The sequence below is a fragment of the Accipiter gentilis genome, chromosome 3 (genome assembly GCF_929443795.1).
Source record: "Accipiter gentilis chromosome 3, bAccGen1.1, whole genome shotgun sequence".
Classification (NCBI taxonomy): Eukaryota; Metazoa; Chordata; class Aves; order Accipitriformes; family Accipitridae; genus Astur; species Astur gentilis.
Window position 1 is genome coordinate 16,640,471 of NC_064882.1, and position 15,332 is coordinate 16,655,802.

The 15,332-nt window shown below is 34.8% G+C and overlaps 1 protein-coding gene across 1 annotated transcript in view; it reads left to right on the top strand.

Annotated features, from left to right (window-relative positions):
• SGCZ (sarcoglycan zeta) overlaps positions 1-13,374 on the top strand; it is a 240,196-nt gene extending 226,822 nt beyond the window's left edge. Inside the window, exons 7-8 of the mRNA XM_049790941.1 lie at positions 2,324-2,447; positions 13,159-13,374. Of these exons, the coding sequence (XP_049646898.1) occupies positions 2,324-2,447; positions 13,159-13,374 (340 nt within the window). The remainder of the gene's footprint in view (positions 1-2,323; positions 2,448-13,158) is intronic.
• Positions 13,375-15,332: the final 1,958 nt, after the last annotated feature.

Here is a 15,332-nt window from a genome sequence, read left to right on the forward strand (position 1 = left end):
ACTTCTTTTCACATTCAGAAATTAATTGCCCAAATGTCTTCATTTTAGACAAACTGGAATTCATTTATGTTAATGTAGTTAATGAAAAACCATGAAGAAACTAGACAAAACAACTCTGAGATATACACTGTCAGGTGTTTTGGGAAAAAAAAAAAAGTTTATTCTTCAAACAAAATCATAATGTCTTGAAAGATATTCCTAAATAGATTTTTATTGTCCACCTGCTGAAAAAATATCAGTCAGGTCTGAGAGTGATTTTGATGTTATGAAGCTAGAAATATTTGTGACTGCTAATACCCATCAATTCAATGCAATAAATGTAGTTAAGAGCACTTTTGTCTTCATGATTATGAAATGGCAGCTGAAACCACTGAGAAATGTTAATATTCCTGGAAAGCAGGTTATAAATCACAAAAAATAGGCTGCTGAAAAATGTGGAATGGAAGTATCCAATCATTTAACATTTATACAGTTCAGTTTCCTTTTAAATTCAAGGTAGAAACCTCATTAAGGCAACAGAGTACTTTCAAAAACCTAATTTCTAAACTTTATAGTTTATAAAAGGTTTTTGAAGCTCTTTTTCTGCTGCCTTTTAGCCATCAGAAGTTCACAACCCCCCACCTGAAAAACACTGATGTACATGATTAAATAATTTTATATTTAGATTCTTCCCTGCTATGAAGAACTGCAGAACCTTCTATTAACTTCTCCGTACAGTGTCAAGAAAATGAAAGAAAATGACTTAGCACTAACAGAAATATAGATTTTTCTACTGCTCTTACCTATATGTATCCCATGTATGGTTTTTTTTAATATAGGTAGCTACAAATAGTGTTTTTCTCTATCTGGACAACTGCTTTTAATACTTTCATTTTTTGTCGCCAAATAATTGCTTTTCTTTTTTTTTTTCTTTTCCTTTCCCTATTGAGTGTCAGTGACATGCTGCAAACAGAAATATTTCACAGACACCGTCTCAGTGACTTACTTTGCATGCAAATGTGACATTTTGGTTTCAAAATTATAATCCATCACTATTCTGTACACTTAAAAAATTCAATAGGTGAAATAGAATTAAATTCTCTTGTTCCATTGCTTGATAGATTTTTAATTTGGCTTTTCTGTACCTAATTCTTTGTCATACTGTTCTTTCCTTTATACATCTAGTACTTCATTATATTTTTGGATGGATGTGACTTAACACTCAAAATACAATTTGCTGAAGAGGGAAATACAATGTTTTCTTCAAGCTACTCATTCTAGACCTTTCTATCATTAATATATTTCATCTTACAAAAAGCCTTTGTTCAGGTGAAGTGGAACTGTGTTCTGTCATTATGTTATTGGGATATAAATAGATTAAAAGTTTTGTCTCCCTCTTAATGGGGCTATGCAATAAGTCTACAGCTGAACACAACTGGAATCCAAATGTTTATTTCCTAGTTCAATACAGTTTTCATCCCATCAACTTTCCTGTTCAGTGTGTGAGCACAACTTCTATGAAATCCTTGCATTAGTACTTCCCTTTCAAGAGAAACCTGTACAGTACTGAGAGGTAACGTAGCCAAGTATCACAGTTCTGCATTAAGGTTGACGGAGGATCTTGAGTATAGGGAGAGAGAAGTGGAAAGATCAACAGTAGGACAACAATAGTTGCTCTGAGGAAAGATACCAAGACCCAGTGATATGTGTCTTAGCTATATTATAATAGGGCTAAAGAGCATAATGAGTATTTTGCAGAACAGAAAAAGCATGCAAAACCCCCCACAATAATAGAGACGTAACAGATTTTCTTTTCCTTTCTTCTTCATACATAATGCTGCTACACCTACCCAAAACATGAATGAGCCTGTGAAGGCAAAGTCATTCGAATCAGTTTTACATCATTATTTCAAACTTTTTAAGTGTTCTTTTTTCTTTTAATGTAGTTGAGCATTTGTCATCGGTCACTAAGCAGACTTTTGTTATTAACTTGTCATTACAGAAGCACTTACAGAGACATGTGGATTCTTAAGTACCTATATTTCAGTATTACTACAGTCAAGTAAATTAGGTACTGATGCCAGAAAGCATCACTAAGCAAACAAGTTTATATGAGTATATGCTTAAATGCTGTCTTAAATAGGAATAGATTTAAACACATACTTAATTTTTTTCTTTCTCTGGGCCATGAAGAGTACTGACAGAATCACACATATAACTCATTTTTACTTCTTTACTTTTCAAAATACATTTATGTCTACATGCATTGTGGGCTTTGGGGCTGGGTGCTTTTTGGTGGTTTGATTCAGTGCATTTTTTCTCAGTGATTGTTTTTGTCTTTCAGACTTGAATCTCCTACTAGATCTTTGGTGATGGAAGCACCCAGGGGAGTGCAAGTCAATGCAGCTGCAGGAGACTTAAAGGCTACCTGTAGGAAAGAACTGCACTTACAGTCCACAGAAGGGGAGGTAAGTTCAGATGGTAGAGAAATGTTCTACATCTCTGCCCAGCGTAACGCAAACAATGTGAGGATAATTTTTTCAGCAGCAAGGTAAACATCACAAGAAGTGTTCTGCATTTGCCTATGTTAAAGTAATTTTGGTTTAGCTTCTCAATTATTAATACTTATTTGCTTTTTGCAAATATTTGAATCACTAAGTTTCATTCACACTGAAAAAAAATTAGTTAAATGAATATAGATAAGAATTATTTTTAATCTAAGAGTCAAGGAAAAAGCTACCCAGTCCTTCAGCATATCCGTGGAACAAAGACAGCTAAGTGATAGTGGTAAAAAATTACTTTGGATGAATCTGACAAACTAAGAGAGAGAAGTTCGGATTAATTTGGATTAATACTTCATTAAACCAGGATGAAGAGGTTTAACAAATTTTCTCTACATGTGGTTTAACTCCTTGAACTGTTACTATCTCAGTAAGAGAGGCAGAGTACTTCAATGGTATGTTCACTATACTGTTTCATCGGTGTCTTGTTTCAGTGATCAGCTCCACACAAAAAAAAAATTTGGTATAGATTCTTCATGTGTAAACCTTTGCAAACTCATGAAAATGATTTTAAATTAGGTCACTGGTCTGGTTGGCAATCCATGTATTGCAGAACAGCATGAAAGATTACTGGTATGAAAGTCCTTTCATCTTCAATCCTTAAGATGATATAACATTAAAAAAACTTGTGCAAGGGTATCAAAGGCTCTCAGATGTCTATTAGGGACTTTGGAGAAATGGATAGATTTTCAAATTGTTCTCAGTGGGACTTGCCAGGTTACAGCATTTTTGGAAAAAATGGTTGTTTAATATAAATATCTAATTGGGAATGGAGCTCTTTAGAAATTTTTTGCCTTTTGGGTTTGTATTTTGTATTTTCTACCGAATGTTCCCAGATACTTTACAAACTATTCAAATAAGCAACAACAAACAAAACCAGCATTCATCTGTGACAGATAATCCCCTGCAATGCACACTCTTTGCATTACAATGCAGACAGGAACATTTTTGGCCAATATACTGCATCAAAGGCTTAATTTGACAACATTTTTCTGTTGATGCAAGTATCTGTCCAGCATAAAGCACAATATTTTCCTAATTCAGAGCCTCAAATACTTGTATACCACATGCCCCATTTATTTCTGAGTTTTTCTGAAAGCCAGCTCTTCCCACAATCTTTCATCTTTACTTACCACCTCTCTAAATATGAAGCCTTTGTTACTGTTTCCTAAAGCTGTTGAGATAGCAGTAAGGACAATCTAATCCTCTTTTAACAGTAAATATCGTCCTCCCTCACCCTTGTCCTTTCTATGGGTATTTTCATTGCGAGGGGCTACAGCTTCCTGTAACCTTTCCTGTTTCACCTCCCTAAATCCCTACCTGGCCCAGTCTAGTATGTTTCCTACATCTATTAACATAAATTTTCCATCTAGAATGTATTTCTTTGTTCTTTCCCTCCATGACATTGCCAGAGGGAAAATATAATACTCAAATGAAAATGAAAAAGAAAAGAAAAAAAACCCAACCAAACCAACAGACGGACTGTTACCTTTCATCAATCCCTTATGATCCCTGAAGCAATGGTTGTATTTATGATGTCTTTGTTTAGTATCGTGCATCTCTGTGCTGCTTTGTACAAGTATTTAATCTGTAGATTCATCAGGCAGTTTTGTCTATACCAACACTGCAAGTTTATTGTGTGACTTCTTAAGTATTTACTACAACTTATTGAAAAGGTAGTTTTGGAAATAATGTCCTATGACCTCAGTTGGATTTTGAGAATGGCAACCCAAGAAAAGTTATGATGACTATATTAGGTATTATTCAGAATTGGAATTCAATTCAGTATTAAATGCTTTGTAGGAAAAAAATGCCAGTGTAAAGCAGACTTTGCTGAATTGGTATTAAAAATCATTATATTCCTCTATGTGGTAAGTAAGACTTTGCACATCTGTGATTTCCCACATAAATTTTAGATTGGTGTTTAGCAGAAAACAAGCTACCAACTTTTCCCCACTGTTTCCCAAGGAGCTGTTCTGTAAACATACATCTGACAAAGTTCAAAGTATCTAATTATCTCTCGAATACTTGCAATTCCAGTAAAATCTGTAAAGAACTGTACCCTAAATCCACAGAGGAATTCCATCCTGAGGTCTGACCAATGCCTTTATAGTTTGCTATTTTATCTCTCACACTGGAGAGGATCAGAGGAAAATGCAAAAACACTTTGGAAGACGTACGATGAGCTTCCACAGCATCATCAGTTGTGCAAAGTTACCGTGGCCACATTAGGGAATTGCTGGACTAATTACAGCCTGGTGTGAGGAACCAGGGTAAACATCTGATAGATAAAATATCTACATAACAAACTATTGATTGGTGTCCCTTCTTACAGCCCAACAGATACACCAGAGATTAGCAGACAGTATGGAAAAAAGTGTAAAGGGTTATCATTACTTTTTTTAACAAAACACATTCTAAACCAAAACAAAGTGTCTATGTAAAAAATAATCTTCATTTTAGCCTAACAATATATGCTTTATCAGTCAGGTTTCTTTCATGAGTAAAAGAGTGTCTTTGTGAATTGGATCTGTGAACCATTTTCGTGATATGACATTTTTTGTACTAGAAAAAATACAAGATTTTTGTATTATTCTCACACTGGTTAACTAAATTTAACATTTTAATGTTTGTAAGCTTATTCAAAAAAATCATCAAAGATATGTGAATTAATATTTTCCTTCTATAGAATAATTATTGCCTTATTATGCCAGAAAATAGCTATGTGGCATCTGGAATCAACCAGTTATAACCATGTAGCAGAACATTATGAAGTTACTGTGGATTAAACTATGAAACATATATTTTGCTTTTATTCAAGAATAACTTCAGAATTCTTTTTAAGAACATAAACGTGTTTATGAAATAATTTTCCTCTAGCCTTATTTCTCATGCAGTATAATCTCTAGCCTCCCACATCATAAACTGAAAGCCTCTGCAAGCATTCAGAATTCTGCTGTTTGATACATTTTCTTTTTATTTATTGCAGTATTATAATAATCCTTTTAGCCCTATTACGCATTATAATGCGTGATCCTAGACTGAATACTGGGGGCTGTAATTTAGACTCAGATTCTGCTGTCCTTTATAAAGCTCTTGAGCTGCACCCTTGTGAGTTGAGGCATCAGCAGAATCCTTTGATTCAATTATAGCTTGGCATTTAATTGTGAACTATGTATTATTCTATAAATAAACCATAACCAATGGTTTAAAGCAGCAATCATTTACAAGGAAAATGAAATGTGAAGCTCCAGGCTCCAGCTGAATCTATTGGTTCACATAAGAAGAAAAAGAACATCTCTTGTCTTGAAATTGAGCACAATGACTGCTAGTTGACTATTGCTTCTTTCAAAAGTACAGGTCAGTTTTGAATTCTGTAGATACTAGATTTTGCCAGGCGTAAAAATATGTTAAAATTGAACCTGAAACACATTATCATATAATGATAACAAGCTTAAAGGATTATTTCATGTTGTCCACTCATTGGTCTTAACAACTGATTTTAATGGTTCTGACAATATATTACCCTTTGAAGGAGAAGGCTGCTAACTAGCCTCAGCCCTGAGTCATGCAGCTGCTATGTATTTTAGCTTCTATGTAAGCTAGGCTCTGCACTTTCATTGCATGCCATTGACTATAAAAGACCGTGTGAATAAAAGGAGAAAGACACACAGAGGCTTCTCATTTTTACAAACATATTCATACTAGTCACCCTGCCTGTGACCTTTTTCCTGTTTACTTCTTTTTGCCCTTGTATTTTCTTGTCAAATTACACTCCTTCAGAGCTTCGCTTGTAGACTATATTTGGTTGTTTCTGGCATAATGAGGCTGATCCCTTGGTAAGGCTTATAGCTGTCACATTAAAAATGAGCAATACTCTTTAACAAACAAGTTTACTCAAAATCAGTGTAGCAGACAAGAGGCCAAGTTTATATTTACCATTGTAGCACAATACAGTTTATGAAGCGTACACCCCAGATTGTTTTGTAGAGACTAAGAAATGCATATAGTACTAACGTTTGATCTATAATCCTAGCTGGTTCTCCCTCTACATCTAGGAGATGTATTTAACACAGAGATTGATACTTAATAAAACTGGAGAAATCGTCACTTGTAAGCCCAAGCAACGGTACCATTTTAAAACTTTGGTTTTGATGGGGTTTTTGTGGATGTTTTTTACATTCTGAAACAGCGGGGAAAAAAAGGATTTTTTAAATTATCTAAATACACTGAAATGAAATTACCTTGTTCTGCAAGCTGCTTGCCATGACTTTGGAGGAATGGCTGACCAAAGGCAACAACATTTCCCAGATTAGTGCAATTCAGCCAAGTTATGTTTGTCTGAGATGAAATGTTTGGTGGGAAAAAAAATGTTTGATATGGATGAAGTGAGTTCAATAAAAAATAAACAATGGCAGTCTCTAGAGCTCAAAGATCCACTGTTCAGTCACCAAAAATTGTCTAACAAATGTGTGGTGCATTTTGTTTTCACAGCCTTTTTTCATGGTATTAACCAGTTGACTTGTTACTGTTGTCTGGGAGGAAAGAGATTAGTGGAAATTAAGGAAAATTTTTCTGTACTTTTTTTAATTACTGGTTTTAAGAATTCTATTAAGATGTTTTAACAAATGTTTAAAATTATTGAAATACCATGTTACTTTTAAACAAAACCTTTCATTTTCAATTTAAAACAATTATCAATGTGTACGTTAATTTGTAATAAAGAACACTTTTATCTAGAAGACTACAACTAAAATACAGTGTTCCCAAACCACAAAAGCAAAGTGTTTTAACTGACATCACCCATTTTTTAATTGTTTATTCATGGGCTGAAGACCAACACCATAAGCCATTTTATTAGAAAGAGAAAAAGAAGTGACAATGAATAATTTATTATATAAATAAAATATTTTTCCATTAATATCACATTTTAATCTAGTTCTGATATGAATGTTAATTGATTAATTAGTTTTTGTACTTGGTAGACTAACCACTTCCTTAATAGAAAGAATAAATACACCAGAAAGTTTTTGCTTCAATAGTCACCCATATAAACTGCACTGGGGTTATAAGTCAGCAGTTACAATATATGCTTATGTTTATTTAACATAAATTTACAAAAATGTGTACTCAAAATGAAACATGACTCTCATAAACACTTCAGTCCTGAAGAGTCAAAACATAAATTCTTCCATTTGAGCAGGAACTGTACACTTCACTAAGGTACAATGTTATATTTAACATATATATATGTTAGTTTTCAAATCTCTTTCAGCTGTCAGTAGTTCCAGGCATAACATAGAGGTGGTAATGGGAGCAATGTTAACAAAAGAAGAAACTTGCCAGGGTGATTCTGTCCAGGTATATCAGGTATAATCTTTAGAAAGAGAACATTCACCACACCAGACCACAGTTTGGCCTAAAGATCTCATTTGTCTTGTGGTCAATTAATCCTACTCCTATAGTGAATACATTTTCAATACACAGGTTGTACTAGATCTTTTTGTCTTCTCTGAATATTTATTCTGTTCAGTTTCAACCCAGTCATCACATTCATTTCACTGTTTAACTGTTTCTCAACACTATTAATCATTATGACAGATATGGTTCCAGATATTGTCCCAGCATATGTTTAGATTTTACAGAATATATGCTATCAAATTAATACTTTAATTTTACTTTTTTTTTTTTTTTTCTTTTTTCAGAACTCTTTCAGATTTAATGCAAACTACTTTAGGTGAATGGTTTTAAAATAAATGTCGAAACCACAGATAAGTGTTAGAACAAATGGCCCACGTGAACTAAAGCACTGCAATTTATCTTATAGTTCATCTTCACTTTGAATGTTAAAGTATACCAGCATATGAAAATTACATACTTGAGTTTAGTGACCCAATCTATATAATGATCTTTGTATGTATGCTTCTGATAGCATATACAGAAGAGCAAGAAGACTAGACAAAATCTTGCATTGTTATAATTCAGATTAATTCTGAAGAGCTTAGGGGAATCCATGTCTCCTCATACTGGTTGATGAACACCAGCCTTTCAGTTTTCCTTCTTTTCTTCCACATTTCCTTCCTCCAGTTTCCTGCGATTTTCTTATTTACATTAGCCCTGAAATATGCCTTTGCAGCTCTGTAGAATTATGTGTCTAATCAAGCCGCACATGAATACAGAAAATTCTTCAATGTTTATAAATCCTAATTCATTCATTTGGCTTTATCAGTTTAACCTATCATTTCCTCTCTTGAGAGAACTTAGTCAAGGACCCAGTGGAGAACTTTTATGAATGGCAGGTTCATATCTCTGTATGAAATGGCTTGTAGGAATATTTTACTTTTTTACCTCATGCCTACATCTTGCCCACTGAAAGTTCTCTACTTCAATTTAGTTCTTTGGTTTGTAGATAATCTATATTTTCTGGCTTGCCTTCCTCTCCCTTTCCCTCTCACTATTCAGATTAATGACACTGTCGGATGAGCAGATGACTTGCAGATCTCTGTTAGCAAATAATGTATTTAAAAAGAGTGCAATTTTTCCATTCCTATCACATGCCCTACAGGCTGATTCAGTTTGCTACTTTAATTAGTCAGAAATCAGGTCTACTTTTAAATATTATATGGCTAATGTATTTTTCTCAGCACTGAGATGCACAAGACAAAGCAGTGATCTAGGATTTCTAAACCTTAAGTATTTAGAGGGAATGATGCTCAATGCTCTGCTCTCTGTGAAATAGCATTTCTTTGAGTAGCTGCTGCTTTTTCCATTTTGTAATCTCTTAATCAGTCTCCTACAGTGTTTCAAGAATGGTTAAAAGTTTTGGTTTTATCCTTGCCTATTTATCTGCTGAGGTGTAAGACTCTCAGAAAGAGCATGACTGGCTTGCATGGCCTTGATGTATATGAAGTATTAAATGGCTTATATTGTGCCTCTCACAACACAAAAGATTAGAGAAAGACCATATATACAAGCACTTCCATTAACTACTATCATTTTGCCACAGTGTTCCCTGGGAACATAATAGTGTTCAGATTTTGTCTTGCCACTTCTTCCCTTCTATTTAAACACCTCATAACATCAGGCATAAAAGGGTAAGTAGTTTAAGTTTTACTGATGTTGGAGGACTTTTTGGCCATGAATTTCAGTTTTTAGCAGATGATAGGTGGGGAGAGGGTATATCTTTAAACATGGACTGCGTTCCTCTGAAATGCCTTACGTATTGGACTACTGTGATGACAAATTTGGACCGCAGCTTAACTAATAGATAGTAATGTTGCATCTGGAAATTTAGTCTTTTATTTATAACCTTGACTGCATATGTACAGAGTAGATTTTAATACTGGCTTTAAGCCATCTTTATTAATCCTCTTCATCTCGGGGTTCCCCCGGGATTAGCTATAGGAGTCTGTTTTAATTGCACAGCCTTCCCAGCTTTCTGCAAAGGCATAGAGCTTGTTAGACTCATCGCAGCAGATACACGCTCACGAGAAGCCACTTCTTTTTTTCTCAGACACTATTCCCGGGTATCCACATTGCTCACCAGATGTTCTGGGATGCATGCTTGGACAGGATCTGATAGCTACGGCTCAAGATTATGACACCAGCAAAACCTGGATTGATCTACATCACAGTGTGAAATTTGTAAGCACCAGTGGAAAAACGTGCACAGCTATGCTTAAAAAGATCATTTAATTTAATAAGCAAAACAACTGAGCTACATTGTATTGTAATGCACACTGGAGTAAGGTCCACTGGAGTAAAGTCTTAGAGCAGTACATTGCAGAACATCTGCAGTGGGGGGCTGCAGAAGCGTAGCTGTGCTAATGTAAACAAACAAATAAAAATATTGAACTCCTAGAAGAAAAGATAATAAAGTTCAAGAGATTTTAATCTAGCCTGGTCTCTGACACATATGCCTCTGGTTTTTTTCTGAGTTAATTCTTGTTTGAATCAAGACATGTCTTTTAGAACCCATTTAACTTGGATTGACAGATTACTCATGATCCTTCCCCATCACCAAATTGCTAAAATGGCTGGTCACATGCTCTGTCAAAAGTACAAATAGCTAATCTTGTATTGTTGTTGGATTTTCTTACATGTATGCCTTCTACACTGAAATGCCTTTTATTATCACATATATAATATTCTAATACCTTCTGTTTCCATTTCTTTTAAACAAAGGCATAGAAATAGTCTTTTTCTTATCTTCTTTCATTTTCCAAATATAACAGGGCTTACCGAAAATCAGTATTAAAAGTCCAAAAGGCTACTCAGATTTTTTTTGAGATCTATTTGTTAAAAGTTATCAATAACTGCTGATTAAAAGTATATGACATCACTATCTTCTGTTTAATATCCGGCTGAGTTACTGTCGAAATGGAAAGTATTTTATCACAGTCATGTTCTGACATCGATACTTGACTGCTCTCCAAGTACAGAACTATGCTAAGCACTATTCAGTATAAAAGATACACTTATACTTACATAGAGCTTACACTGCTGAATGCTACTGGATTTTTATGCAATACAACTGATAACTCCACCACTGCTACCATTTGCTAACTTTCCTTGCTAACTTGCTAACATTTCTTTTATTCTTGGTATGAGAAGTGAAAGAGTACTTTTTATTACCTGTCACTCCACTGACTGATGATTATGTCCTTTGTTTCCTTCCTATATTTTACCAATTCGTAGCTTCTAGTTTGCTATCAAATTCTTTTTTTTTTCCCCATCTGTTATTTTGTTTTCTTACTATGCTTGCTATAGTTAATTTCACATTTACTCCTAGCTGAGCTGAATGTTTTACATTTGTAATCTTTTTTTTTTTTTTCCGTTGTAATTCTAGCAGAACATTATTAAATTGTTCCCAACACCATCCACTTTTCTTCCATCTAAATTATTTCTACAGGGGTTTTGACTCCTAATTATTTCAGGTCTATGATACTGGACTTTTAAAGGAGCAATGCATGTATGTGTGTGTAAATACATCATTCCTTTGTCATATAAATTACAGAACAAAGATAATCATTTGCTGCATTTTAGTTTTGTAATCAATTCCTCTGTCAGTCAGGATGTGAATTAAAACGTGCATCATGTCATGCAGTTGTCACCTGTGCCTCTGAGATTCGCCCTTTATGTCCCTCTTGGTGTAAATTCCCACCGATGACAGTGTCTTACTCTAGGAGCTGGAGAACTCTCAGTGATGGGGGGTTATATTGTTTGGGGCTACTTTCAGCCTGTATTTCCTTTGATGATCCCAGCCATTTACAATGCTTCCGCTGTGAATGGTAACATGATTGTGCATCAGTCCTTGTATGGGATTTTATCCAGCCTTCTTAATTTTTTTCCCAGCCTGCGCTCCTTCACTTCTCTCCAGCCAGGGCTTAGCAGTGCTTCTGCACTGCTTTTTTGCCATATGCCGCTGATTTTATCATAAAATAATACTTGTCTCTTGTAGAAAAAAGCAATACAAGCCATACTTCCCCAGGTTCTTCACAGGTACTGCCAACATTGCGATATAATGGTGTTAAAATGGCTTAGTTGATTTTCAATACCTTGTAAAACACACTAGCCAGTATTTAAGGAGCTCACCTTTTCCTAAGCTTCATACCGTTACCTGCAGGGCTTAAAGCCATTTTGATTTGTTACCTGTTTTCTAGAAGTTCCTAGTCGGCATGTGAGGTGATGACTGATCTCACTTTGTCTCTCATTTACTCCTTCCGTAAATAAAAAAGAAATTCTAAGCAGCTGGAGATTCATCTGTTTGTGCCACTGGAAGTCATGGTGTTTTCCTGCTTTAGTTACCTAATTTCATGACATTGTTTATTCAACACCCTGAAAATGTAGCATAAGTGCAAATATTGCAGAACTCAATACAGATTCATGAACATTACTGGTATCTACAGTTTCATACTGACTCGTATTATTTCCAATGGAAGAAGATTTAAAAAAACCCAGTATTTTTAAATCATATTTAATGATCAGAAACAAATGGGAATAGTTTGATGACCTTCTTAATAAGAAGAACCTGAAATCTTTTCTCCTCTTAATTTAGGTCAAATAAGCTCTTTATTTTGTGCATATGACTCTGTACCCTTACTTAATTATTCTCTGGATGTAGCTATTGTTAAGCCCCTACAGTTTAGCACAGTTCAGCACATATTTCCAGCTGCTTACAGGAACACACTGGGGAATGTGCTTTAAAATCACTTCACACTTATTAAAATACAAATTCTTCCAGAGCAAGGATATGCTACTGCCATGAATGAATAAATTTTAATCATAAAATGTATAAGTGAAAATTCAACCAATTCAAGAATATTGTGCAAATGTTTTTGTATGACACTGCTTGTATCTGAATAAATATGTTGGGTGAAGTATTTGCATATACTGTAGTAATTAATATTAATGGGTATACAGCTACACAGAGTTGAAAACCAAGAATTATTGACAGGTTTATTATTTCTAATATATATTTCTAACAATCTGTCTAATACTTCTCATAAAATATTTCTATTTTTTTTATATTTCTGAAGAAACTCATGACTTCTTTAAAATATGTCACAATGCTGAAAGATATTTACTTACACCTTTCCCCCCCCCCCCCCTCTTGTAGATATTTTTAAATGCAGATACAATCCGCCTGGGAAATCTACCAGTGGGTTCCTTTTCCTCCTCCTCCTCCTCCTCCTCCTCCTCTTCACCCAGCTCTTCAGCTCCTCGCCAGACTATCTATGAGCTCTGCGTCTGTCCCAATGGTAAACTTTACCTGTCCCCAGCAGGAGCAGGCTCCACATGTCAATCCAGTAGCAACATCTGCTTGTGGAGCTAGAATGACTCCAATTTATCCTCACACCAGAATAGCCTTTTGTTACTATCCCTCTGCTTCACAGTTCTGCTCGGTTTCCCTTGTGACAAGTTCGACGCTTCAAACGGCCTGCAGAGCAACTTCTTCCAGTGTAAGCAGGAATACAGCGCTGCCTTCTCTTGTGGTTTGTGTTGCCACTCAACATAGAGATGGGAGTGAGATATTCAGAAATCAATGTATTCTTCATCAGGAAACCTGGAACAAAATACCACCTTTTGTCCAAAAGGGAGAATAACACAGGTGCCTTTGCTACATGAAGTGAAGCACATAGTTTTAGATTTTTGCAGGACCTGGATATGAACTGCACATATATATATACAGTACATAAACAAATTTGCCCAGAATCTGATGGTGAGATGAATTGGTTCCCCCTGTATGATAAATAACTTCACTGTCTGAAAGCACAATTTTCCATTCATCTTTTTGGATGTAAACTTTTATCCCTGAATTTTAAAATTTCGAAGCATTGTGTGATGCTTGCTTTACTAAACAATTAAATTCAGTAAATGGTTTTTAACACAAAAAGAGACAGAATCCCTCCCTGAGTTTGGTTTCTTTAAAAGTGTGTTGTTACTCTTTGTCTACTAAGTCTAGGGTTTTGTACACTAGGTAGGTAAATTTTGGAAGTGCTCAGCAATATTACCTTTCAAAGTTAAAAAGACGTCTGCTCTTGTTTGTCACATCTGAATGGCCTTATATAGTATTTTTATGGCTACTGCATGTAAAGCAATTGCTTTAAGTAGAACACACAGTTTCTGGAAAAGAAGAACAGGGTAAAGAGGGAACTACGATATGACGATATGTTTGTTGATCAGTGTATTGCTCTTCACAAGGTATTTATGATTGGCAAAAGCAAAAACAAGAGAAAATCTTCAAAGGTACATCTTGTCCGTTTTCTAGCTACGTCTAACTGCTGCCATTTGAACACAGTACAAACGTTAGTACTAACGTAATGTGTAACGCTGAGAAGCAATGCACTAACAACTGGTATGACATTCACATTTATTATTCTCTTTTGTTTACCATCTGCTGCTAAAGTTTTCAAAGTAATAGTATTATATATATAAACACAAATTACATTCAATGTTAAAAAGTACATTGATATTACATTGACTTTACCAGGTCTATGTTTAAATTATGCAGCCCCCATTTGCACCCGGATCTCACTACTGACTTCCTTTTTTGATGAGTTTGATATGGGATTTCTTTCTTGTATCAATGTTCTTACTTGTTTGGCTTGGTTGGTAATTGAAATCTTGCAAAAAAAAAATGCTTTGGTATGCTGCTAGTAAATTTATCACAACTTTGATTAACAAGAATATCTTGAAACTTGCAGAACCCAGGAATGTAAAACAGTATAAAAATGTTTCCTATTGTGGAAGATGGCTTGATTACATGAGGTAAGTGTGCTTTTTAATTCTATCCTTTAAATTACATCACCTAGCATGTAGCTTTAGAGGCTTCTGAATGTAAGATCACCAATAAAATGACGGCTTTTGCAAGGTAACTCTAAAGTCAGGGCAGACAGTGCAAGGTGGGTATTTCTACACAGTGTTTTTCTTTCTCAGAAAAAATAAATGAAAATGAGCAAACTAATACTGTGATTACCTTTGTATTTTATTACCACCTTTTAAGGCTGATTTTGTTTTCACTTCAGGTGAAATTCACTCCTATGCAGAAGACCAGCACAAGACGTGTCCACGGCTTGACTGGTGCTTGCCTTTCCATTGGCACTCTTCAGAGGTGTGAATTTCACCCCATAGCAAGAATTCTATATTTCTACCATTTAAATGAAGATTTTAAATTGATTATTTTCTCTCTTCAAAAGAAGGCTGTTAACAGCTGACTTGTTATTTCTTTGAGAATTTTATTCTTTCACTTAGAAAGAAAATATATTAGAAAATATTGCAAGAAAAATGTAT